Genomic DNA, 26,606 nt, shown 5'->3' with positions numbered 1-26,606 from the left:
CATCCAAACAACACATCTAAACAGTCCTGGCTTCCCCCACAGAATTCTGGGAGCTGTTGTTTGTTAAAGGTGCTGAGCGTTGTTAGGAGACCACGGCCCCCCTTAAAGAACTACAGTTCCCAGAGTTCCCTGGGAAGACCAGTTGTTAAACCACTCCGAGAAACATAGCTCCATGAGGGGAACATATGTCTCCTAGCAACTCTCAACACTCTTAATGAACTACAGTTCCCAGAATTTTCGGGGGGGGGGGATACTGCTTTAAATGTATAATGAAGATGGGGCCTCATTGGGCAGAAGCCCCTTGATAATGAGGAATAGGGATGGAAAGATTGATCTGTTTCCATTTCTTTCTGTTTCTCATTTATCCAGCCTTCAGTTCTACACTTTTCTGCACCAATTCAGAATTTAGCAGTGTCAAAATACAGACCAAACTAATTTTTTCTCTTTCTCCCCCTTTCCAGGAAACTGCCTGGCAGAGGAGGCCAATAAAAGAGAGTTTTGTTTCTGGACTGCAGTGGGAGAAATGTAAGATGAAGAAAAAAAAAAATTGAGTTCTGCAAGTAGTTTGCAAGCTGGAGAAAGGGGTGTCAGAGCAACATGAGCAGGCAGCTTGAACCCAACATTACAGCCTGGGACTCATTTTGGATTCACAGCTGTCCATGGAGGTGCAGGTCAATTCTGTGACCAGGGCAGCTGTCTACCAGCTCCATCTGGTACGCAGGCTGAGACCCTTCCTGCCCATGGACTGTCTCACCAGAGTGGTGCAAGCTCTAGTTCTCTTCCGCTTAGACTACTGCAATGTGCTCTATGTGGGGCTACCTTTGAAGGTGTCCCAGAAACTGCAACTAATCCAGAATGCAGCAGCAAGACTGGTGACTGGGAGTGGCCACCGAGACCATATAACACTGGTCCTGAAAGACCTACATTGGCTCCCAGTACGTTTCCGAGCACAATTCAAAGTGTTGGTGCTGACCTTTAAAGTCCTAAACAGCCTCAGCCCTGTATACCTGAAGGAGCGTCTCCACCCCCACTGTTCAACCTTGAGGTCTAGTGTCGAGGGCCTTCTGGCGGTTCCCCCACTGAGAGAAGCAAAGTTACAGGGATACAGGCAGCAGCCTTCTCGGTAGTGGCGCCTGTCCTGTGGAACACCCTCTCATCACATGTCAAGGCAATAAGCAACTATCTTACTTTTAGAAGCCATCTGAAGGCAGCCCTGTTTAGGGAAGTTTTTAATGTTTAATGCTGAATTGTGTTTTTAATGTTCTGTTGGGAGCCACCCAAAGTGGCTAGGGAGACCCTATAAATTATTATTATTATTATTATTATTATTATTATTATTATTATTATTATTATTATTATTTTCCTGGTGTTCCTCAATTTTCTAATGTCCTTCTTACCCTGCAGTACCTGTTGCATTATAGAACTGTAGCATGTTGTCCTGAATTTCATTCACACCAGTGGCCAGTGTCACTGGACAACATCACTATTCCATCACTCTTTCCACATGTCCATGCACCCAGAAGGAACTTTGTGCAAATACACTGCCTCAAAGTTTGTCACATTACTCCCACAATTTCTCTGGATGCAGCATGAGAGGAAGGGACTGGGAAGGAAGGGGGACAAGCAAAGCAGGGAAGCCCCGGGCAAAAAAAAGAGAGAGGTACGCTGTGCTGGCATGTACCCCCTCAAAAAGCCAAAGAAATTCTTCTAGCCAAAGAAATGTTGGCTGGCGTGACATGGCCCACCGTCACTGCAGCATGATTTAAAAGCAAGGAATTCTGGTAGCACTTGCGAGCTATCCATATTCAGCAGTAAGATTTTGGCTCCCAGAAGTTCTCATAAAAAACAGAGGGGTCAGAGGGCAGATGTTTAAAAATCTGGAGTGAAGTATAGCAAAAATTCACAAAGAACTGGGTTTGTCCAAAAGTTGGCTGCAGTAGTAGTTGTTGCATATTTCCCAGATTGACTTGGATGTGACCCTCGGGTTTCTGGCAATGCTCAAAACGGGGATTGCATTGTGGTAAAACAGAGAAACATATTCAGAGGAGGTTTCAATTCAGAGAATTTAGAGGCAGAGCGGAGAACAGAAAGCAGAAGCACTCACCCTTCTTGGGCCAGGGGTTAAAAAGTGTGGAGACGGGCAAACCTTTTTCTAGCTTCAGAACAGCACAGTGCATTTCCGGAGATAAAGCTTGTGCACGAATAAACTTTCCAGTTGTCACAAGCCACCTCGTTTTTGTTACAGGATACCCACGCAGCTACGCCTCTCTAAATTGCTGATCACAGGCCTAGGAGACTTCCAGAACCATGGAGACGCCACTGCCTATCTGCTTCCTTTCAATCTTCATTGTGACAGGTGAGTAGGCTATGCTGAGAAACTTTTGAGGCTAATGGGTTTTCAAGTCTTCTAAGAATAAATAAATAAACTAAGACACAGATGTTTCCTCAACAGAGCAAGCTCAGAATTAAACAAGGCTTCATATACGGCACACATTTGGCATTGGGGATTCAGTACACAAAGTGTTCTTTAAATATCTGGTGGGTACGCAGCTGGAGATAATTTAGTTCTGAATGAGTTAGCTGATTAGTATATGTGCCAGTATATTGCAATGGGGATAGGTATTGGCACTATGTCACATGAAGGGGTGACTTCAGGTTTGCCTACACATTGCATTGAATGTACAATCTCTCTTTCTCTCCATGAATAGTTGAACTGTATACTTGTATTCATATGTCATGTTGAACAAGTGTGGACTTGGTCTGCCTGTGTACACAATGGTTGAGCTGTACAAATATAGAAGAACCACACAACCACTTGTATGGTACATAGAGATGGCATGTATCTTATGGTTACCAGACATCCCAGTTTCCCAGGGACAGTTCCCGGATTTACAAATCTGTCCCTGGACAAAATCCATCCCTGGAATGTCCCCGGATTTCATTTAATGTCCCCAGATTTCTATGTTAAGTGGTGTAGAATTATTAGTAGGGAATGAATGTTGCATGATTGGTTCAACGGCACAAGACACATCATATGGGGACTTCCGGTGAGGCAAAATGGCGGGTGCCACAGCAGTGAGCAGCTCCTGAAGCCAGCCAGAGTCAACTGTGCTACCAGGCAGGCTCCGGGCTGCTGAGACAGCCACTGCCACCACCACTGCCGAGGGGGACTGGGGATATTTTTGGTACATTGCCTTCAAATGATTGTGTAGGAGGTGGCTGATAAACTGATGCTGAAAACAACAATAGACTTTAGGTGACCCCCTTGAACGATTCTGGTTTGCATGTGAATGAGGTTCTCAGGATGGTTCTTCTGATTGGTATGTTTGCTCAGTTGTAGACCATCAAGACTAATTTCATATAGCAGAAGGTAACTGGTTTAGAACATTAGAAGTGCCTGCTGATGGACCAGAGCAATAGTCTTATTGATACTATCAGCCCTAGCATCCTTCTGTTTTTTTTTTATATATATATAAATATTTATTAAGGTTTTTAAATATAAATGCACACATAATAAACAATCTTACTTCTTTCACAACAATTTCATCACTTCTTTGGGCTCCCTCACGTCTCCCGCTCCCATTTACATCGTTAAAAATTTTTTTCCAAACAAATTATCAACTTGTTTACAATCTCATGTCCACTCACACATATAATCTAGCGCTTCTTCCAAAAAGTTTTATATTTTCTTTAGTCTCACTTATCATCAAATTTAAATCTAGTTTAGTGGTGACCAGTTTTTTATAATCTAGCATCCTTCTTAACATTCAACCAAATTACAATGTTTTTGTAAATACATCTTGAATTTCTCCCAGTCTTCCTCCAACTTCTCTTCTCCCAGATCACGGATTCTGCCGGTCATCTCGGCCAGTTGCATATAGTCCATCAGCTGCATCTGCCACTCTTCCAGTGTGGGTAGATCTTGAGTTTTCCAGTTTTTTGCGATGAGAATCCTTGCTGCCGTTGTTGCATACATGAAAAATGTTCGATCCTTCTTTAACACCTTCTGGCCGACAATGCCCAGAAGAAAGGCCTCTGGTTTCTTTGTGAAGGTATACTTAAATACCTTTTTCAGCTCATTATATATCATTTCCCAGAAGACCTTCACCTTAGGGCATGTCCACCAGAGGTGAAAGAATGTTCCTTCATTTTCTTTACATTTCCAACATTTATTATCAGACGAATGGTATATTTTGGCAAGTTTAACTGGGGTCATGTACCATCTATATATCATTTTCATAACATTTTCCTTCAGAGCATTACATGCGGTGAAGTTCAGCCCAGTGGTCCACAACCTTTCCCAGTCCTCAAACATAATGTTATGCCCAATGTCCTGTGCCCATTTTATCATAGCCGATTTAACCATTTCGTCTTGTGTATTCCACTTTAGCAGCAAGTTATACATTCTAGATAATACCTTGGTCTTTGGTTCTAACAATTCTGTTTCTAACTTCGATTTCTCCACCTGGAACCCTAACTTTTTGTCATTTTTAAAAACTTCTTTAATCTGAGCATAATGTAACCAGTCTCGCACCTTATCCTTCATTTTCTCCAAACTCTGCAATTTCCAATTGTCTCCATCTTTTTCTAATATTTCCCAATATTTTGGCCATTTGGCCTCCATATTGGGTCTTTTTCGGGCCTTAGCTTCCAGAGGTGAAAGCCACCTTGGAGTTTTATTTTCCAATAAGTCTTTATATTTTGTCCAGACATTAAACACTGCTTTCCTGACAATATGGTTCTTAAAGGCCCTATTGATCTTAACTTTGTCATACCATAAATATGCATGCCAACCAAAAGCATTGTTAAAACCTTCCAGATCCAACACGTCAGTGTCTTCGAGAAGTAGCCAGTCTTTTAGCCAGCAAAAAGCTGTGGCTTCATAGTACAACTTTAAGTCTGGCAGGGCAAAGCCCCCTCTTTCTTTCGCATCTGTTAATATCTTAAACTTAATTGTGGGCTTTTTGCCCTGCCAGACAAATCTAGATATATCTTTCTGCCACTTTCGGAAGCACTCCGTTTTGTCCACAATCTGTAATGTTTGAAACAAAAACAGCATTTTTGGCAATACATTCATCTTAATAGCAGCAATTCGGCCTAACAAAGAAAGCTTCAATTTTGTCCAACTATCCAAGTCTCTCTTAATTTCAGACCAACATTTTTCATAGTTATCCTTGAATAGACTCAGGTTTTTTGCTGTTATGTTTACCCCTAGGTACTTTACCTTTTTAACCATAGTTAATTCTGTTTCTCTCTGAAACCGTTCTGACTCTATGTCTGTCAAGTTTTTTCCCAACACTTTGGTTTTCTGTTTGTTTAATTTAAATCCCGCCACCCGACCAAAGTCCTGTATCAATTGTAATACTCTTTTCGTACTAGATTCTGGCTCCTGCAGGGTCAAAACTAGGTCATCTGCAAAAGCTTTAAGTTTGTATTGTTTCGCTCCGACCTGAATCCCTTCCACCAACCGGTCCCCTCTAATCATATTCAAGAGCACCTCCAGAACCGAGATAAATAACAAAGGGGAAATCCCTAGCATCCTTACAGCCCTAGCATCCTTCTGGACTGCCTCTGATGGGTTTTCTTCTGTTGCATTTTGAAATGTCAAACTTTCTAAATTCCCCTGAAACAAAACTTGATGTTCAAACATTTAACAGTGATAAGCACACATACACAACAAAGTAAACACAATCAGATTTAACTTTCTTATTTTCCCTGGTTTTAGGGGCTTCTCTGGAATGTGAGACTTGTGCAGGCGTTGGGAATACCTGCAATGGACCTATGGAAACGTGCTCTCCTGGTTTTGACATGTGTGCTGTTACTCTGTCGGAGGCCAGACTGGGTAAGTGAATGGCACCACCAGGGTCCTGTGGATAGAGAATGGTTCCAAATACTTTCCCAGCTTCCTCTTCCATGTCCAGGACCTGTTTCATCATTCACAGTAGCAGCTCTGCAGAGTAGTAGACCAACACAACTGGGGCAATAGCTTTGGCTTGATTATCAGGAGTTTGTGTGCCCATCCCGCTCTTTTAGCACAGGGTTACCTTCCCCAATCCTAAAACAGGGAACTAAAAGCTGCTCCTTCAATTTGAGAGACGTTAACAGCATTGGTGGCCTAGACAGTATGAGGACTAGGACTTTCACACTGGTATTTATTATTATTTATTAAATTTACCTAACACTCTTCACCAGGAGACCACAGGGCAGTTTACAACACAGGACACATAATAAAAGTTCAATACCCCTACATATCAAAAGGCCTTAGATTGATTAACAACCAAAGTCCTGGTTAAAGAGGAATGTTTTCACCTGGTAGCTTCGTTACCAGGTGAGCTGCCCTGGGGAGAGCAGTTCACAAACGGGGAGCCACAGGTATAAGTAGAGAAACAAATCTAGTTTGTAGTTGCTTTTGTAATTAGGCCACATTCGCAGCATATATTTTAAACACTCTGATAGCACTTTAAACAATTATGGCTCCCCCTGCCAAAGAATTATTTGCTAAGTTTATGGAGAGTTGTTAGGAGACACCCTCCCTATTCCCCTTCCTCTGGGTTACAATTCCCAGAGTTGCCTGTGCAGAGGGATTTGGTTGTTAAATCGCTCTGGCAATTGTAGCTCTGTGAGGGGAATAGGGTCCCATAACAACTCTCAGCACCCTGAACGAAGTACAAGGGTATCATAGAGCTTCAGATGTGTGCCCTGACCTTAGTGCTGATCTCACCCATGAAACACCCACGAAACAGTAGTAAAATCAAGTAATATCATATTATATCAAGTAAGAGTGCTCTGAAGACATACAGTAGGCTGGATCCAACGGTAGTCATTCAAAACAAAACCACCAGGTTGCATCCAACTAAAATTCATGGCCCTATGGTAGTGATATCCAACCTCCCCACTCACTTAGAAGAGCCTGGATGAGAATAATAGAGGCTATAAATGTCAATTTTCTGGAGCCCCAGTTCCATGCCACCAATTTCTAGCATTTCATCTGTAGTTATCCTTATGCCTCCCTCCTTCCTTTGCCTGATTAGAATGTAGTTGGACCATCCCTTCAAGGAGCCAGGATGACTTTCTTCTTAATAACCTATTGCACCACCCTAATGCCTCATAAAAAAAGCTCCAGCTAAAAGGATAGAACACTGGTCATCTGGGAAGGACCTCTGTCCTGGACCCTCAGTATCTTCTGCCACCAGCTGGACTTTCCCAACCTAGTGGCCTCTAGATGTTTTGGATTCCAGCTTCCATCAGCTCCAGTCATCAGGGTTGATGAGAGTTGAAGTTCAGAAATATCTAGAGGACACCACGTGGTGGAAGACTGCAATAGGTTTGATCGACCAAGGAAAGTGAAATGACTATTGCTCAAGATACTGAGAAGTAGGGTCAACACCACTGTGATTCTTTTTCACACATCCTGTTCTTCTTTTAATGCTTTCAGGAATGAAGATGAACTCCGTTGTGAAACACTGCGTGCAATCCAAATCCTGCAATGATGGCACCTCCATCATCAATTTGGGCAAGACAGGAGGACTACTGAGCCAAGTGTTTTGCTGCGTTGGAGCTGAGTGCAAGACAATGACCCCTACCTGTATGTTGCTGCCATGCTCCTCTTGCCTTTCCTCACTCTTATCTTACTACTTTTCTTTTCTTTTCTTAAACAGAAACAACAATCAAAACCTAATTCCTCTATTCCTTCACTCTCACAATGCTCCTGTTTAATCCAATGAACTCAATATTGGTGCATTTCATTTATTTATTTCTGTTCAGTTTAATAATGGCAGAAGAACTCCCATGTACAAGGAGCCCTCCCGATTCCGTAGGGTGAGTTTTGGGATCATTCTTCTGCCCCTTGAGAATTGTATCCCTTATTCAAGAAGCAAGAGCCCCCTCAAGTCCAATTTTAAGGGTTGTCAACCTTTGGGGGCCAGTGGGCATATCTGGAAATTTTAGGAAGTGCCATGGATGACAGCCATAAATGGCTGCCATGGGGAGTGGAATGTCACAAAATGGCTGCCGTTGCAGAAAATGGCAGCTGCATCGCAAAGAGCAGATAAAGCGACAGACCACAGAATAGTGCAGATGTGTACCACCCACCATCCATGGGGGGAAAACACCACCACCTATAGCAGCTATCATTAGGTATATTCATAGAGAGAAACTCATCACAAAGAAGTGTGTGTGATACTCAGATCCTATGACATGTCGCCATGTTTAAGGAGGCATGTTTAGTAGCTGTTTTACTACAAAGGAATTTCAGAAATAGACTGGAAAGAGAAGCTGCTGAATTGCAACTTATTACCAAACTTAAAACCATGGAGAGACCTGGTCTGAACAAAGACATTGGATTCTTATCTCATTATACATGACAAAGCCATTTTTCACCTTCTCACCCCTTGCTTTTTCCTGTAAGACCCATTGCAGTCGTTAAGAGTCGTCAACAGGCTCATCACAGCTATCTGCCAATCACCCATTCCCACCACCCTTCTGAGTAATACCCCTCCCCACCTTCTCACTATATAGAAGGGTCTGGTGACTTCTGTTTCAGTGTATCTGAAGAAGTGTGCATGCACACGAAAGCTCATACCAAGAACTAACTTAGTTGGTCTTTAAGGTGCTACTGGAAGGAATTTTTTTTGTTTTGAGGCATGTTTAGTGTAGGAGAGGCTGAGCCAGTACAAACAGGAACCATGCAAAAATCGCAAACCATCTTCTTCAGGTTCTGGAGAAGACATTTAAAGAGATTTTTTATGGGCCCCAAATGAGATACTGGCAGGCACATTGGAATGTGTGAGCCTCAGGTTGACAGTCCCTGCTGCATTTAAATTTAGCTTGCCGGTCATGAGAAAAGTGAGGAACGCGTTGGAAACAACCCTGTTCCCCCCTCAAACTTTCTGACCCACTGAAACAGAATTATAAAATGTCTGGTCAAACAAGTGTGTGACATTGTCTTCCTGATTATCTTGGTGCTGTTTTTCTGTCATCCCAAATGTATGCAGTGACACCCACAAGAAGCAAACCAAATGGGAAGTTTTGCCCAGCCTGCTATGCTATGAACAGTGAATGTGAGGAGGAATGGGTTGAATGTAATGGAGAGGAGAACTACTGCCTTGATGTTTCCGGAACTACAGACCTAGGTACCTAAACACATATGTATATACAGAAGCAAATCTATCACAGAAACTCATAAGGACCATTCTTGTTTTCCCATCCCAAACATTGTAGCACCCAGGATCTCAGGCATCACCAACATTTCTGGACTTGCTTAAAAAAAGGGGGGGGGAGAGAATGAAAACTCAGAGTCTGGGAAACCTATCCAGGGACACTACTGGAGACCTTCACAGGTGCCATGGCACTCACGAGGGCCAGGCTGGCAAGGCCTGATGTATCTGGGCTGGGATCGCAGTCCATGCTTTGAGACTAAAGTACTGCAATGCACTCTGTGTTGGGCTATCCTGGGGTGTGATTTAGAAGCTCCAGAGGGAGCCGAATGCAGCAGCTGGGCTGCTGATGGGGACAGACAGCTGACAGCAAGTGATACCTCTGATGAAACATTTCCACTGTCTGCCCATACACTACAGGTCGAAGGATCTTATATTTGGTCTAGGACACCTCAAAAGCCTCTTCTATCCCAGCTCACCACTGAGATCCTGTGGAGGAGAGTTGCTAGTTGTGCCCCATGATTCAGAAACCTGCCTGAGGCTGGATCTATGTTGGTCTTCCAAATGTCATTGAATAAAACATTCTATAATGCTAAATGGGCAGTTTTCCACTGCCAGTGGCTCACAGCTCTACAGCGCCCTCTGGTGTCACATTTTAATGATGCAGTTTTTTACGTTATAAGTGTAGATCTGCCCTGGCTTCAACTAAAAGTTGGGCATGTAGCGTTGCCCAGCGGTGGAGCAAGCCGATTGGGGCGGGGCCAGCCGCCTGCGGGGCCTCCGAGGAGTCTGCCTGCCTCCTCCCACTCAGCTGCCCTACAGCTTAGGGGGAGGCGGCTGGTGGACTTTTGGGGGCAGCAAGGAACCTGCGGGCACCCAAGCCACCGTGTCACTCCCAGGAGAGACACATGGCTCAGGCGTGCTGCAGGTCCCACGGTGAGTGCCGCCTGGCATTTTGTCACCCCCCCAGTGGTGACACCTGGGTCAGCTCGCCCCCCTTCCTCCCCCCCCCGGTATAGCCTAGTCCAGTACAGAAACAGTAGGCATTCTAACATGCAGAAGCCTTTTTAAAAAATGTCAACAGTCCTACTTTTAAGATGAGCCAGCCATTTCTTAACTGTTATGAACTGGATTTTGGTATGGGGAGATGCCCGGTGGCATTTTGACGAGGTTGGCATCAGGCGGACGTGGCGACAAGCCTTGCAAGCGTGAACCGCACTGAGTCCACAAGAAAATGTCACGTGGAAGTTGGGTGTGATAGCTTTGGTCCTCTCTGCCATGCACAAAATCAGGAGAGATTAGACTTCTCTCATTTCAATTTGTATCCCATCACCATAGGAAAGGGGTAGATGGCTACCACAGTGCATCACATATTGTTGACTGGCAATCTTCTGCAACCCTCTCTTTAGGAACATTAGCTGTTAAGACCACCATGAAGGGCTGTACGAACTCTCCAACCTGTGAGGAACTGAAAGAACATTCCAGCTCTATATCTGGGATCACTGTTACTTCCTCAAGCAGTTGCAGGCCAGCTGGCAGCATCTCTGGAGGCCACAGGATCGTTCCAGGATCATTTGGACTCTTCCTTGCAGCCCTTGCTGGCCTCCAGTTTGTGATGCACCTCCCATGATTTCGCCCCCTAGGGTGTCTGGCTTGAGGAATTCCTTGCTGCCACTTCCTTGCTTGCTTGCATATGCAGACTATAGGCTTTCCAGAGCTCTCACTGACCTCAGCAAACACCAGGGATAGGGCACCAAATATGGGCCTTCTAGACCTCTCTATGTGGCCCTTTGCTCCCTAACCTTCTTGAGTGTTTTTGTCTGTCTGGAATGAACTTAGCTCAAATACAGCCGCAACACGTGGCTAATAAGTATGGTAAATGTATTATTAGTTGTCGTTAGAATATAACCCAAAATTTACAATTCATAAACATCGCTATATAATGTATGTATAAGTCAATAAACAAGAAATAATCAACGTAATGAATTGCTGTCAGGGAACACCACGACGCAGGCAGAATCCCTTTCAATAGATAATGTCCAACAGTATTGTACTGGTGGTTGCTCCCGCGTGTAGAATTCAATAATGAATAGCAAACAAGCAGAACAGTGTTTCTGGATTAAATCAACTGTTTTGAAAATGAATCTTTATCAGCTAATAATAAAATTAAATACGTTACATACAATGTATGAAAACAAAAATAGTAGCGACCAACCTGAATATTAGATAATAAATAAAAAATGAACAAATGTGGAATACATACCAAATAATTTCTAATAAATTATCCATTCAGGTAAATGTGATACTTATAGACCAGTGCTCCCTAACCAGTGTAGCCAACTGATGCTGGTAATACAGATGTATTGAACTTTTAAGGTTGTTCACAGGTGTATCAAATAACATGCAGTTAAAGGAGATTTAAAGCTACAGTTTTGGCATCACAATGCAAACTAAAACCATATGTCACAGACTTTAAATGAAATGGAATGAACTTAGGGCCTGATGGTGGATAGGGAAGGGTGAATAAGTATGTGCAGAGAAATTAACTGAATGTACTATGGCTCATACCCACTGCACTGCCCATTCTTGCCCCCGCTGATATGTGGTCCTCAGAAGGCTACCCAGAATGGAATATGACCCTTGGGCTGAGAAAGCTTCCCCACCAATTCTTTGGCTGACCACTTCTGGCCTCCGGTGATCACAGATAATGAAAAGGGTGGTTCTTGTTTTCAGGCTGTAACTGAGCAGTTATCTACCAGCGGTTCCTAAATATCAGGTACAGCTGTACCTTGGTTCTCAAAGAGAATGCATTCCAGGAGTCCATTCGACTCCCGGAATCATTTGAAAACCAAGGTATGGCTTCCGATTGGCTGCAGGAGCATCCTGAAAATTGTTCAGAAACCGAAACACTCACTTTCCAGGTTTCACTCATTCTGGAGCCGGTTTGTTCGGGAGCCAAGGCATTTGAGATCCAAGGTATGACTGTACTGAACAATGCACATACCCAGTATTTTTGTTGGGGGGGCAGGACTTTTGTTAGAGGGGCAGAGTCGACATGATTGGTCAGTTCGTTCAGTATTTCTATTATTTTACTTGAGTCGGGGGGGGGAGCTGCTCCCCTGCCCCCCCCCTACTGAACCTGGAACTTTCTGCAAACAGTGCATGTGCTCCATCATAGAGCTGCAACTCCCCCCCCCCCAGTTCTTCTCTACCTGCTGCTAACTGCACAAACTAAACTCACAAACTAGCAGCTCAGCTGTTAACCTATCAGACATTTCAGTGCAAAAAGCACAGTTGGCATTTGATACTCATGTCCATTGGGAATCTAGAGGCAAATTCATCTCAGCCCTGTGCTCATCCTGTTGTACCCAATGTAGTGCTAAATTTAACTCATTTAATTTCTTGCACTAGTGGGATGCTTTTGTGCAAATGGAAAGATTGTTCTGCGAGAAGCTTCCACTAGCAACCTTGCTGCATTGGATTCCCTTGTAACACATCCTTTAAGCTCCACCGTCCTCTATCGCAATAGCTCTTGGCTACCAGACAGAGATTACTAAATACTGCCCATCGCTTTCCCCCTTCAGGCTGACTGTTTTTCCTGAGTGCGAATGTGGATTATTATTATTTCTGCTTTCTTTTGCATTTTAATGAGAAACCACACAATTTTCAATTCATGAGCCAGTGTGTTAACCAAAACAAATCTTTTTGAAATTTGTACTACCCTGAATTTTGCAATGCAGTTTTTCACCCAAATTTATGTGCACAGCAATGCATACATTAGGTGGGTGTGTACATATATTACATATATTCATGAAAAAAATGCCTTGTATTAGTGAAAATTGCTTGTTAAAAAAGGTGTATATTAGGGGAAACTACATACAAAAATGTGTATATTCGTCAAAACTGCATACAAAAATGGCTATATTAGGAAAAGCTTTCATAAATATGCAAATAAATTTGCACGTGTTTTGTTGCTGCTGCTGCTGTAAATGCAAACTGCTATGGCAATGTGGAGAACAGAATTAAAGATTGGGAAAATGAGAAACAGATTGGTCTGCCACCTGCTTTTGTGGAAACTTCCCTCATGATTTAGAACTTTGGAGCTTGGAGTCTTTGGGCAGGAATATCGAGAAGAAAAAATGCAACATTTTTGGTTTCCATCACGGTGTTCCATTGTGCCAGAAGCGGTTTACTCATGCTGGCCACATGACCCGGAAAGCTGTCTGCGGACAAGCGCCGGCTCCCTTGGTCTGAAAGTGAGATGAGCGCCGCAACCCCATAGTCACCTTTGACTGGACTTAACCGTCCAGGGTCCTTGACCTTCTTCTTTTTTTTACCAGTGGTTAAGTACACACCATATAGTTAAAGGGCACACACCCAAACACACACACAAAATCCTGGGAACTATAGCTTAGCCATCCCAGAGCTACAACCCCCAGCACCCTTAAACAAATTAAAGTTCCTAGGATTCTTTGTGAGATTCCTGCATTGCAGGGGTTTGGACTAGATGATTCCTGGGTCCCTTCCGACTCTGCGATTTAGAACTCCATGTTTCTATGATAATTGTGCAATTTAAGCAGTGAGGTTTAAATGTGGAAATGTTTCCCTAGCCCTGCATATTTGGCCTACACTCCTGCTCATCAGTTAATATTTCTTTTCCCTGTATACAAACCTGGGCAAAGTGCAAAGGACATGGAAGAATCTATTCTATGAGGACCAGGGTGGATGGAACTACATTTCTGGTTTTCGGATAACTTGGCCTCCCCCGCCCTGCCCCCCCCCAAACCTCCAGTTCTTCTGCAAGATAGCATTCAGTGCATTCACATGTGAAGAATATTGCATTAGTTTTCCTGTTTATAGGGCTAGTGTTCCTGTCTCATTCAATTATGCTCTTCTCAGTACTGGAGAACTTGTTGCTTTATGGAACTGTGGCATTTCGTCCTGAATTTAATTCCCACCAATGGGCACCCTATGGTGCAACAACGAACATCATTGGACGACATTGCTTCTTTCACTCTTTCCACACATGCATGCTTCTGTCCCTCCATGAAAACATCAGAAAGGAATGCTATGCTGATATGGCACCTCCATTTTTAATAAAAAAATACTCTGACAATTTTCTGAATTAAACGAATTCATTTTTTTCTGGAATCAACCTAGCAAACTACATTTCACTAGTTTTCTGGGCTTTCGCGGCCCATGAAAGCTCACATATAATGTGGAAATCAACAGCTGCGGAACAGAGGGACAAAGTGTAAATAAAAACGTATTGTTGATCACTTCTCTCTCTCTCTTTAATAATAATAATTTTAATCAACGTTGGCTGTCGTGACGTGGCCCTCCATCACTGTGACATGGTTGAAAAGCAAGGACATCTGGGAGCTCATGGGAGCTATTCACATCCAGCAGCAAGGTGTTGAGTCTCAAATGTTCTCATGAAGAGCAGGGAGGGCAGGGAATGGTTCTTAAAAAGTCTGGACTGAAGTATGGCAAAAACTCACAAAACTGGGTTTGTCCAAAAGCTGGCTGCAGTGGTAGCAGTCATAGGAGCCAACTCCTAGGGGCTGGGGGGTCTTCGCCTCCCAATAAAATATTTGAGGGGCCCACACACCCCAAGTTAATGGATATTGCCATTAAAATGGCATATGTGTGTGTGTGTGTGTCATGTGATCAATTACGTGGGGTGGGGCTTACCTGCCCCCCCAATTTTATTCAAATTGGCACCCCTGGTTGTTGTTGCATATTTCTCACATTCACTTGGATGTGACCCTCGGGTGTTTGGCAATGCTCAAAATGTGGATTGCATTGCACGAAAATAGAGAAACATTGGTATAGATTTCTCAGTTGACTTTCAACTTTGGCAGCAGGACAGAGAATAGGATATTTTTTTTTTTAGTGCCCTTGCCCTTTCTGAGAACTATTTGCTCAACTTCGTAGGACACCCTCAGCTGAGTCACACAGAGCCAGTGGCTTCGCTAGATTCAGAAGAGCACTTTGTGCTTTGAAAGACATGGTCTGTAGCCCACAAAAGCTTCTGCCCTAATAAACTTTTTTTTTTAGGTGTCATAAGCCTCATTTTTGTTATAGGAGACCCCCGTGGCTACTCCTCTAGAAATTGCTGGTCCCAGGCCAGGAGACCTCGAGAATCATAGAGACCCCACTGCCTATCTTCCTCCTTTCTGTTTTCATCACTACAGGTGAGTATATAATGCTAAAAAACCATTGAGGCTAATGGGTTTACAAGCCTTCCAAGAATAAATTAATTGCTACATCTCTTAAGAAAGGTCCATAGAAATAGAAATCGGCTGTGTACATGTCATACATTTAGAGGGTGCTGGGAAATGTAGTTCTGTGATGGGGAAACTACAGTTCTGAGAATTATTTGGGGAAAGTGCACACTTGAAATGTGCTTACATGCCTGCCGTTTTTTTGCAGTCTGAGATATTTGAGATCTGAATGATTAGTATCTGTGCCAGTGTATAGCCATAGGGATAGTATTGGCACTGTGTCACATGAAGAGTTGCTCGTACATTATATTCATCGAGTGCACAATCTCTCTCTGCACACACAAATAGTTGAGCTGTACACTGTATAGCAATCCGCATGCCATTTCTAACACATCCAGGTGATACTTTTTCTTGAGAGCCAGTGTGGTGTAGTGGTTAAGAGCACTAGTCATGTAAATTTGGGGAACCGGCTTCACGTCTCCGCTCTCCACATGCAGCTGCTGGGTGACCTTGGGCCAGTCACACTTCTTTGAAGTCTCTCAGCCCCACTCACCTCACAGAGTATTTGTTGTGGGGGAGGAAGGGAAAGGAGATTGTTAGCCGCTTTGAGACTCCTGAAGGGGAGTGAAAGGCGGGATATAAAATCCAAACTCTTCTTCTGCTTCTTCTTTACCCTGTTTTTAGGGGCCTCTCTGGAGTGTGAGATTTGTGAGGGCCTTGGGCACTCTTGCAGTGGGCCTACGAACAGATGCCCCCCTGGTTTTGACAGATGTGCCGTTATGCTGTCAGAGACTACAGTGGGTAAGTCCATGGCAAAAGCTCAAGGACTGCCTCTTTCCATACAAACCTACTCAGTCCCTGAGATCATCTTCTGAGGTCCTCCTTCGTGTGCCTCCTCCTTGAGAGGTCTGGAGGATGTTGTCATGGGACTGCCAAGGAACGCCTTTGAGTTGGGGGGAAGAGAAGAGTCAGAGCAGGTATAGTCAGAAGGAGACAGAGAGGAAGTGACGGAAGGGGGAGATGAAGAGAGCCAGGAGGTGGGAAGGCTCTCCGATGCTGAAGCAGAGCCCCAGCACTGCACAAGGAGTTCAGGAACAGACAGAGAGCCTATGCCTATGCCTTTGGCACAGTAAAGGAGAGGGTTAAAGCGCAATGATCAGAGACATCCCCTGCCTTTTCTGTTGGAGGAGAAGCAGGAGAAGACCACTCCCCGAATCTGAACTGGATGATTTGCATGCATGATTGTACTGTGCTGCTAGTACATATGTAAAATAAAGAACTGTAACTATCTTTCTGAGTGAGCAGAGGGTGCTTATTGCAAAGAGCATACACAAACCATCACAGGTGTCAGTGCAAGAATGGGCCTTTTCTGCAGTGGCTCCCCATCTGTGGAATGCTCTCCCCAGGGAAGTTTGCCTGGCGCCTTCATTACACACCTTTAGGCTCCAGGCAAAAGCGTTCCTTTTTAACCAGGCCTTTGGTTGATCCTATGCCTTTTTAAAATGTGGCTCTTTTTGGGGGTGGGGAGGGTGTTATTGGGTTGTATTTATTTTGATTATATATACAGTGGAACCTTGGTTCTCAAATGGCTTAGTTGACGAACAAATCGGCTCCCAAATGCCAAAAACCCAGAAATAAATGTTCCTCTTTTCGAACGCCAAACGTCGAAAGCCAAACGTCTTTCGGAAGCCAAATGTCCAACGCAGCTTCTACTTGAGTGTAGGAACCTTCTGCAGCCAATTGGAAACCGAACGTTTCAGTAGTCAAACGGACTTCTGGAACGGATTATGTTCGAGAACCAAGGTACATTGTGGGTTGTTGCTTTTTAAAATCTTTTCTGTGAACCGCCCTGAGACCTCTGGGTATAGGGCAGTATAATAATAATAATAATAATAATAATAATAATAATAATAATAATAATTAATAATGGCTAGGAAGGAGACTCTGACTAAGCATTGGGAACAACTTTCTCATGGTAATAGCTGTTTGACAGTGGACCAGAAGGTGCTGGTCTCTGATCCACTGGAAGTTTTTAAGCAGAGGTTGGATGGTCATCTGTCAGGGACTCTTTAGCTGAGATTCCTGCAATGCAAGGGGTTGGACTAGATGGCCCTTGGAAGTCCCTTCCAACTCTACAGTTATATGATTCCATGGCACTAATTGCCCCCCAAAGGGGAATGAATCCAGAATCTTCCCAGTTTTGTCTTGCATAGGCTGGACTGGCTTCATTCTTCACACTAACTCCACAGAGTAGGAGTCTAAGCCAATTGGGGCAATTGCTTTGGTTTAATTATGAGTGGGGTTATGTGTCCTAGATGCCCCCATTAGCACAGGATTTCCTTATAGCTCCCTGCACTTCAAAATACAAAAGCTTCTGCTAAGCATGAAACACAGGAAGAAAAGCCGTTTCCGCAACTTGAGAGACATTATCAGTAATTGTAGCCTAGGCGGCATGGGGACTGAGACATTCACCGTGGTATAAGCAGAGGTACAAATCTAGTTTTGTAGTTAATTTTGGTTTCTGACTTTAATAAAAAAGAGCTATGAAACAATATTGTATCAAGTAAGGTTGCTCCAAAAGTGTAAAGTGGGCTTTATCCAGTGATGTTCATTTGAAGTGGACCCATTAGATTGTGTGTCCTGCTAAAATTAATGGACCTAAATTAGTCATGTCCATTCATTTCAGTAAGTCTAATCTCAGTAGGAGTAACACTGAATTAAAATCCACTGAAGTTAGTGGGCAACAGATCTCCTCCACAGTACTTCTCAGCTGTAGCTGAAGAGGCTGGATGAAAATAAGAGAAGTGGTAGATTTAAATTATCTGGAGCCTCAGTTCCATGCCACTAACATCTGCCATCCCAGGTGGAATTATGGCATTGTCTCCCTCCCACCTTATTAAAAATGTAATTTGACCTTCCCTGCAAGGAACAATAATGACATTCCTCTTAACCTAAGAGGATGGATTATGCTGAAATGGCAAAAATGTCCGGAAGAATCAGGAAGACTAAATTTTAATAAGGAATGGGGAAAATTTATAATTTATCTTAAAAACCATTGTAAACAGTTAAAACCATTAGTAGGATTGGAATAACACTTGTAGTTTAATGGTGAATGTTGGACATAATGGAGATGCAAAAGATTTGGATTATTATAAGAGATGCAGGAGGAAATGATTAACAATAGGACCCACAAAGGGAAGGAGGGAAGTCCAGGAGATTCTTTGGAATCTTGGTTTTTTTGTTGTATGTTGGATATGTGATTGAAAAACTTTAATTTGAAAACCAAATAATTTTTTTAAAGTAATTGCTTTCCTCCTAATGACCTGGTGGGCCACCACAGTGCCTTATAAGGAATGCTCCATGATATCACATGGGACATAGGGGAATGACTTCATTCTGAGATCCTTGATATCGTCTTCCATCAGCTGGGGCAGAGAGCCTTTCCCAACCTGGTGCCCTTCAGATTTCCTGGACCAACCTCCATCAGTCCCAGGCAGCATGGCCAATGACCAGGGAGGATGGTAGCTGCAGTTCAGAAACCCCAGGTTGCAGAAGGCCACAATAGCGAGAACTGGGCTCTATGGACCAATGATCCAATTCACATGAAGTGACATGACACTTACCAAGGATGCTGAGAAGTAGGGTCAATACCATCGTGGTCCTTTTTCAGACATTCTGTTTCCCTTTTGATGCTTACAGGAACAAAGTTGAAAGCCATTGTGAAGAGTTGTGTGCCATCCAGTGCCTGCAACAATGGTGTCACCGTCCTCAATATGGGCCAGACAGGAAGAATAGTGACCCAAGTTTTCTGCTGTGTGGGGGACGAGTGCAGGACGATGACCCCTACCTGTATGTTGCTGCTGTTCTCCTCTTTCCTTTCCTCTCTTTATCTTACTACCTTTAATTAGTTTTCTTTAAAAACAGCAAACAACCGAACCCTAAATCTGTCCTATTCCTCTGCTCCTTGACTCACACCACACTCCAGTTTAATGAGCTCACATTGGTGTGCTTCATTTATTTATTTGCAGTCCATTCAAAAACAGCAGGGGAATCCCTAACGCACAAGGAGCCCTCCCAATTCTATACAATTAGTTTTAAAAAATCTTTCTTCTTTGCCCCCTGGGAATTGTATTTTTTATTAGAGAAGAACGAGCTCCCTCTATATCTATTGTAAGAATTGTCAATCTTTTTGGGGGGCAGTGAGCATACTCAGGACTTGGGGAAAGGGACATGCGTGACAGCCATAAATGGCTGCCATAGGGATGTGGACTGGCACAAAATGGCCTCCTTGGAAGAGGCATGGTATGACACAAAATGGCAGCCACAAAGGGAGCATACCACAAAATGGGGCAGACATGCCCCCACCGCTCCATTGACAGGGAAAAGGATGGAAGGGAGGGAGGCTATCTGATCCTTGGATCCAATGACATGTGGAGATGTTTAAGGAAGCATGTTCAATGTAGGGAAGGCTGAGCCAGTGCAAGCAGGAACCAAGCAGAAATTCCAAACCGTCTCTCCTGCCTGTGGGTTTCTGAGGAGATGTTTACAGAGTCCTTTTGGGGCACCATAGGAGATGCTGGCAAACACTTTAGCCCTTGTGAGTACCAGGCTGACCACCCCTGCTATATTTGAATTGATAAATGACACAATTTGAGGTCTAAAGCAAAAACAACTGGTACACCTTTTATTAAAGTCCTCACCTCTTTCCAAAATTTGTACGCTTGTTTTACAAGACTGCAACATGTGCCAGTAGGCCCCATTAATTTAATACTTGAAGAAAGTCTTGGAGATGGCCTCTTTCCCCCTCAAATATTCTGAATTGAACTCATAATTGGTGAACGCCTCCACCCCACATGAGGAACTTAGAAACTGGCTGCTCAAACAGGGGCTCAAACTGTGTTTTTCTTTCATCCCAAATGTATGCAGTGATGCCTGCAAAGCTAAAGCCGAATGGCAAAGTTTGCCCAGCCTGCTATGCTCTGCACAGTCTTGAGTGTGAGGAGGAGGAAGAGGTCAAATGTTCTGGGGATGAGAACTATTGCCTTGCCTTGTCTGGGACTACAACTGCAGGTAGCTGAATACATAAGCATATGCAGAAGCAAATCTACACTCCACACAACAACTCAGACTGGTCTTTATTATTTCACTGCTTCAGTCAGTACCGCTACATTCTGAAAGGTACCCCATACCTCAGAGGTCACCAGCCCTTTTGGACGAGTGCATACATTTTGAGAGAGTGCTGGAGTGCCAGTCACAAAATGGCTGCCATGGAGTAGGCATGGCATGAGACAAAATTAGAGAGACAACCATCCCCAACGACCTTATATTTACCATGGGAAGTCAGCTATGTCCTGCTGGTCTTTGTTATGGTGATCACACACACACACACACACACACACACACACACACACACACGTTGTTGCTGTCTCATAAAAACAGCAAGCATTCCTCAGTACCAGGGACTACATGCAGGTCTTGCAGGTCTTGGGAACATTTCTAATTGGGGATTTGTCCAATATCTCCCCATGCCCCTCTCTCCATGGTTTTTTCCTGAAATGGCTGCAGCCAACCAGCAAGAGAGAGACAAAGGAAAAACTGATTTGTCCGATCTCTCCTGCTCTCTCACTGGTTCAGTCTTCCTCCCTCCCTGTATATCTGCTGCCCAAAATGGCTGCTTCTGACCAACAAAGCACAAACAAGCAAGGATGTAAAGAAGTGGGCAAACTCTTGATGTTTGGATATCTGAATCTGCAAAGTGTATAGCAAGGGTCAGTCATAATTATTTACATTCCAATAAGTGAATTTTCACATAGTGTGAGGTGATAGCAGAACCTGAGTCTATATAAGATAGACACACCATTCTAATTTCACAGAAATTATTTAGAGGAGCACCTGCACTTTTGCTCCATAACTTTCTTTCTATGAGGGCTAGATACTTCTTTTTAATAAATAAATAAATGAAAGCTGGTTTCAGAGCTGCTACCACATAAAATAAAGTACATTCTCAAGAGACTACACCATAAGATGCTACATCAAAAACAACCTGTTACCAAAAAATGTTAAATAATTTTGTTTTGTTATGAATACCAAACAAACCCATATTTAATCAGGAATTGCCATCCTGTCATATACATAACAAATGGTCATGAAATGGAAGCAAAAACCATAAATTTAGCTACACCCAAAGATATTCTTCATTCATGAGTCAATTTTTCAGAAAGAATGATAAACATTACTTTTAAAAACCATTAAAACTAAAACTAAAACTGAAGGGCTCCTTTCAGCCCCATGATATGGCCAAACAAGCAGCTACTAATAGAAAAATTATAAGTGGTTTATATATTCAGTCTGTATTTGAATATATCAAAAATTGATAAACAACACAATTTGATGTCTAAAGCTAAAACTACCAGTGCACCTATTATTTCAGAAATTTCCTGCCTCACCTCTTCTCCAAATTTGTACGCTTGTTTTACAAGGCCACAACAATCCTTGAATTCTAATCCATGAATTAATGTGGAGGGCAAAAGATTTTGGATGGCACTTTGATGACATCATGCAGACTGGGCAACAAATTTGCATGTATGATCAGTGCACAGCCCGCAATAAAGCACTGTGGAAACAGAGTGTGATAGCCTCATCCCTCTCTGTCACACACAAGATCAGGAAAAGATGGATCTAGATCCCTACCTCCTCCCATCTTCTCTCAGTCAATACCGTAGAAGATGGGTATGTGGTTATCACAGTTCATCATATATTTCCCTGGTATTGATTGTTGACTGGTGATCTTCTGCAATTCTCTCTTTTAGGAGCCTTAGTTGTTACAACGATCATGAAGGGCTGTACGAACTCCGCAACCTGTCAGCAACTGAACGAGCATTCCGGCTCTTTCTCTGGGATCAGTGTTGTCGCCCTAAGCAATTGCAAACCAGCTAACAGCTCTGGAGGCCACAGGATCGTTCCAGAATCATTTGGACTATTTTTTGCAACCCTTGCTGGGCTCTTGTCTGTGATGCACCTTCCAAGATGGGGCTAGAAAGCCCATTGCCTTCTCAGAGCTCTTCTCGGCCACTTCTGGGCTCCACAGATTTTGCCCCCTGGGGCAGAGGCTGGGCTGTTGTGACCCTTGCTTGGGGCTCTTGGAACCTATGAGGACTGTAGGCTTTTCAGAGAAGACAGAACCTTCAGCCTACACTAGGGTTGGGGAGTCACACTTGTGAGGACCAAATGTCTCCTCTCTCTCTATTTCAGCCTCGGGACTCCCCCCCAGGTCACATCCCTCACCAACTGTGCTTTGCAATCTTCTCTTCTCTTCTGTTCTCTTTTTATTAAAGATTTTCCTAGTTTCAGATCATAAAGTCTTTTTTACAGCTCATTTATATTTGATGTGAGACTTGGATGTTGTGTGTGGTATAAGGTTGGGGAACAAGATAGGTGGGGAGAGAGAGAGGTAGTCAGTTTTTATTCTTTTACATAATGTAAGTGCGATGTTTTTGTGTCCGTGTCATGTTGGGTAGGTTCTTTTTCTATCCATTTAATAATTTTCATCAGCAGTGAGAGAGGTTGGGGGTGGGCAGGGCCTGGCTGGGTGACCTTCAGTTGATTGCAGTGGGTTTTGTTTGTGAGAGGGTGGGGTTGTTGGGTCAAGTTAGCCATATCAGTTTGCATGCTGTCAGTGGGTTTATGTTGTCATCTTGTTGGGCTGTGTGTAGCAAAGGGGAGTCTCACCAGGGTGAAGACATCCTTTTCTTATTTGTCCCTGTGTCTGTTTCAGTCCACACCCAGCCCAAAGTGCACACCAAGATACCCAAAACATTACTAAGTTCCTCCTCTGGGCTCTGAGCCTAACATCCTGATTCCTACAGACAAGGATACCATCAAAACTAAGCCCATTAGTGTATCAAATCAGGCATATAGGAACATCTATGAGATCATAGTGATAGCAACTTCCAATTAATTGAAGGGTTACCTTGCCAAGAGGGCTTAAGCACAGCTTCCAGAACAGTTCACCTTCGGTACAACACAAGCCTTCCCTTGCCTGATTCAGATATCACTTTAAACAGCCTTGACTGCCTCCAAAGAATCCTGGGAATTTTGCTTTGTTAAGAGTGCTGGGGGTAGTGTGGAGCTACAGTTTTCAGAGGGCTTTGTCTGTCAATCCCACCTCCCAAGGAACTCTGGGAACTGCAGGGCAATTGCTGTGCCCGCAGTTTGCAGATAACTTTCTCAGGAAATAACCGTAGTAGGAGATGAAGTTACTGAGCATACCAACACATTGCTGGGCCTGAATGGTATTGTTATAAGAAAAACTGCTCCCTTTGCCTTGTGGGGTATTCCGGAGCCCATGCAGAGTCCTTAAGTGGGTTACCTATCAGTAGATGAAAATAACAGAGGCCAACCAGAGTATATTGAAAAGCAAAGCGGCTAGTAAGCTTGATCTCTGTTCATGGAACTGTTGCAACAGGGTCCCCACTCATCACATGCAGGAGGGAGGAGAACCCTGAACAATGGTGCGCAAGCCCTTATATAGACTTTTGAAATTGCCCACCCGTAGCCCAAGACCACCCCTAAAACATCATACATACATCACAGAAGGAGGCGGTCTACTGCAGAAACCCTGTTTGCCAGAATACCTGATAATGGTCACTCACGGCATTACCAGGGCAGCCTGGCCATTCTTTTGTGATGCTTAATACTTTAGCTCCTGAATCCAGGTCACAGGCTCACTCTATTCCTGCACAAATATGCCCTTAAGACAGGATTTGGGAAAGCTTTCCCCATTTGCCTCCCTTACTGCAGAGGAATATTTGAGGTCATTTGGAGAGTCAAAATGGCTTCAGGATAGCTCTCCCATACTATTTCAGACACATGGTTCACATATTTAGATGTGTGCATTTATGAATATTTATTCTACACTTGAGACCTTAAAATTCTTATAACAGTATCCACTTGAGAGTTTTTTAAAAAAAACTTCAAATGTGAATATTGTCAATATGAACTGCCAATACCGTAATGCCTTTATATAAATCATACTTGGGATACTGTATACAGCTGGGGGTCACTGCATTGCATTGCACGGCACTGTAATGGATGTCAACCATAAATTAAAGAACAGAGCCTTAACAACAAATAAATAGGTAAACGTCTGCTTAATGATTCATTGCTGGTAAATTCCCCTGGTTGATGATTTTTGTCATATGCAAATATGCATTATGCAAGTTTCGGGTTGCACAACTCAGTATTTGACTTTGCAGTGCTCTGTTGCTGTACAATTTAATTTTGGGTCTATGATACCAATGTAAATATTTTTAGCCATTTTAGGCAGATTAATGGCACAATGTGACTGAAGGGCAGAAAGGACGATTAAAGCCATTGTCATGGGCCCTTCTCAGGGTGATCCTATTTTTGCAGACTATGGGCACATCCCTATGCGCATATGAGCCAACTCCTAGGGGCCAAGGTCCCTTCACCCACCATAAAATATTTGAGGGGACGAGGGGGGGGGGCAAAGTTGATCGGCATTGCCATTCAAATGGTGTGCACACCACCATCTTCAAACAACTTTACACACAAGGGCCGCAAAATGAATCAGAGATAGATCAGTTTTTACAGAAGTATGGTTTACCAAAGTTGTCTCTTAACAACAGAACAATCCTGAATTATAAAATAACACAATTAGAAATTGAGGAGGCCATTCAGAACATGCAATTCGGCAAGTCTCCAGGGCCAGATGGGCTTACCTCCAAACATTATAAGACATTGAAAGACTATTTGATGCATCCATTAATCGAGGTTTGCAATGAAATTATGGAAGGGAAGAAGGCACCGGAGTCGTGGAAAGAAGCTTTCATCACATTGATACCCAAATTGGAATCTGAAAAGACGCAACTTACAAACTACCGCCCCATCTCCCTTTTAAATGTGGATTACAAAATATTTGCAGACATTCTAGCAAGAAGATTTAAAAAAGTTCTTAATGAAGTAATTCATAAGGACCAAGCAGGCTTCCTCCCAGGTAGTCATTTGTTTGCTAACACAAGGAACATTATTGATATTTTGGAACTTTTGCAAACAAATATAAATACAAAAGCTGTGTTAATTTTCATAGATGCGGAGAAAGCCTTTGACAACATTTCTTGGAAATTTATGAAGAAAAATTTGGAAGGAATGGGAGTGGGGCGGGGGTTTTACAATGGGATAGAGGCAATTTATTCAGAGCAAAAAGCAAAATTGATAGTTAATAATGTGGTGACAGAAGAGTTCAGAATTGAGAAAGGAACAAGACAAGTTTGCCCTATATCCCCTTTGTTATTTATATTGGTCCTGGAAGTGCTCTTGAATATGATTAGAGGAGACCGGTTGGTAGAAGGTATTCAGGTCGGAGCGAAACAATACAAACTGAAAGCATTTGCAGATGACCTAGTTTTGACCCTACATGAGCCAGAGCCTAGCACTAAAAGGGTACTGAAACTGATTCAGGAATTTGGTCGAGTGGCAGGATTTAAACTTAATAAACAAAAAACTAAGGTTTTGGGGAAAATTTTGACTTCTTTAGAGTCAGGAAGGTTTCAAAAAGAGACAGAATTAAATGTGGTTAAAAAAGTAAAATATCTAGGGGTAAATATAACAGCGAAGAACAGAAATTTATTTAAAGATAATTATGAAAAATGTTGGTCTGAAATTAAAAGGGATCTAGAAATTTGGTCAAGATTGAAACTTTCCTTGTCAGGACGTATTGCTGCTGTTAAAATGAATGTATTGCCAAAGATGTTGTTTTTATTTCAAACTTTGCAAATAGTGGACAAAATGGAGTGTTTTGGGAGGTGGCAATGAGATATTTCTAAATTTGTCTGGCAGGGCAAAAAGCCCAGAATCAAGTTTAAGATACTAACTGATGCTAAAGAAAGAGGGGGCTTTGCCCTGCCAGACTTAAAGTTGTATTATGAATCAGCAGCCTTTTGCTGGTTGAAAGATTGGCTACTTCTTGAAAACACTGATGTTTTAGATTTGGAAGGATTTAATAATGCGTTTGGTTGGCACGCGTATCTGTGGTATGACAAGGTTAAAATACATAAGGCTTTCAAGAACCATGTTGTCAGAAAAGCAGTGTTCAATGTCTGGTCAAAATATAAAGACTTATTGGAAAATAAGACCCCAAGGTGGCTATCACCAATGGAGGCTAAGGCCCCGAAAAGACTCAATATGGAGGCCAAATGGCCGAAAT

General features: G+C 43.1%; 2 protein-coding genes and 1 long non-coding RNA gene across 3 annotated transcripts; all 3 read left to right on the top strand.

The window, feature by feature from the left end:
• Nucleotides 1-1,948: 1,948 nt before the first annotated feature.
• LOC309346047 (phospholipase A2 inhibitor gamma subunit B-like) lies at nt 1,949-13,202 on the top strand. Its single transcript, XM_081869700.1, has 5 exons — nt 1,949-2,356; nt 5,726-5,842; nt 7,436-7,585; nt 8,994-9,131; nt 10,565-13,202. Exons 1-5 carry the CDS (start codon nt 2,308-2,310, stop codon nt 10,783-10,785), a joined length of 675 nt encoding a protein of 224 aa, XP_081725826.1. The 5' UTR covers nt 1,949-2,307; the 3' UTR covers nt 10,786-13,202.
• LOC309346310 lies at nt 7,592-8,771 on the top strand. The gene is made up of 2 exons (XR_014158593.1): nt 7,592-8,231; nt 8,656-8,771. It is a non-coding gene; the product is annotated as an uncharacterized lncRNA (long non-coding RNA).
• Nucleotides 13,203-15,096: 1,894 nt separating the features above from the next.
• On the top strand, nt 15,097-22,700 carry LOC309346113 (phospholipase A2 inhibitor and Ly6/PLAUR domain-containing protein-like). The gene is made up of 5 exons (XM_081869813.1): nt 15,097-15,352; nt 16,067-16,183; nt 19,082-19,231; nt 20,309-20,452; nt 22,192-22,700. The coding sequence occupies exons 2-5, from the start codon at nt 16,162-16,164 to the stop codon at nt 22,416-22,418; spliced, it is 543 nt and encodes a 180-aa protein (XP_081725939.1). The 5' UTR covers nt 15,097-15,352; nt 16,067-16,161; the 3' UTR covers nt 22,419-22,700.
• The last annotated feature ends 3,906 nt before the right edge of the window (nt 22,701-26,606 follow it).

The sequence above is a fragment of the Podarcis erhardii genome (assembly GCF_964252035.2).
Source record: "Podarcis erhardii genome assembly, chromosome: 7".
Lineage (NCBI taxonomy): Eukaryota > Metazoa > Chordata > Lepidosauria > Squamata > Lacertidae > Podarcis > Podarcis erhardii.
This window is presented reverse-complemented; position numbering and strand designations above follow the sequence as displayed.

Bases quoted from the DNA above. Each gene is read 5' to 3' on its own strand.
- LOC309346047 (XM_081869700.1), top strand. From the start codon at position 2,308: ATGGAGACGCCACTGCCTATCTGCTTCCTTTCAATCTTCATTGTGACA. The intron at 2,357-5,725 runs GTGAGTAGGCTA...CCCTGGTTTTAG, and splicing joins TTCAATCTTCATTGTGACAG to GGGCTTCTCTGGAATGTGAG. The intron at 5,843-7,435 runs GTAAGTGAATGG...TAATGCTTTCAG, and splicing joins TCTGTCGGAGGCCAGACTGG to GAATGAAGATGAACTCCGTT.
- LOC309346113 (XM_081869813.1), top strand. From the start codon at position 16,162: ATGCTGTCAGAGACTACAGTGG. The intron at 16,184-19,081 runs GTAAGTCCATGG...TGATGCTTACAG, and splicing joins GCTGTCAGAGACTACAGTGG to GAACAAAGTTGAAAGCCATT. The intron at 20,453-22,191 runs GTAGCTGAATAC...TCTCTCTTTTAG, and splicing joins GTCTGGGACTACAACTGCAG to GAGCCTTAGTTGTTACAACG.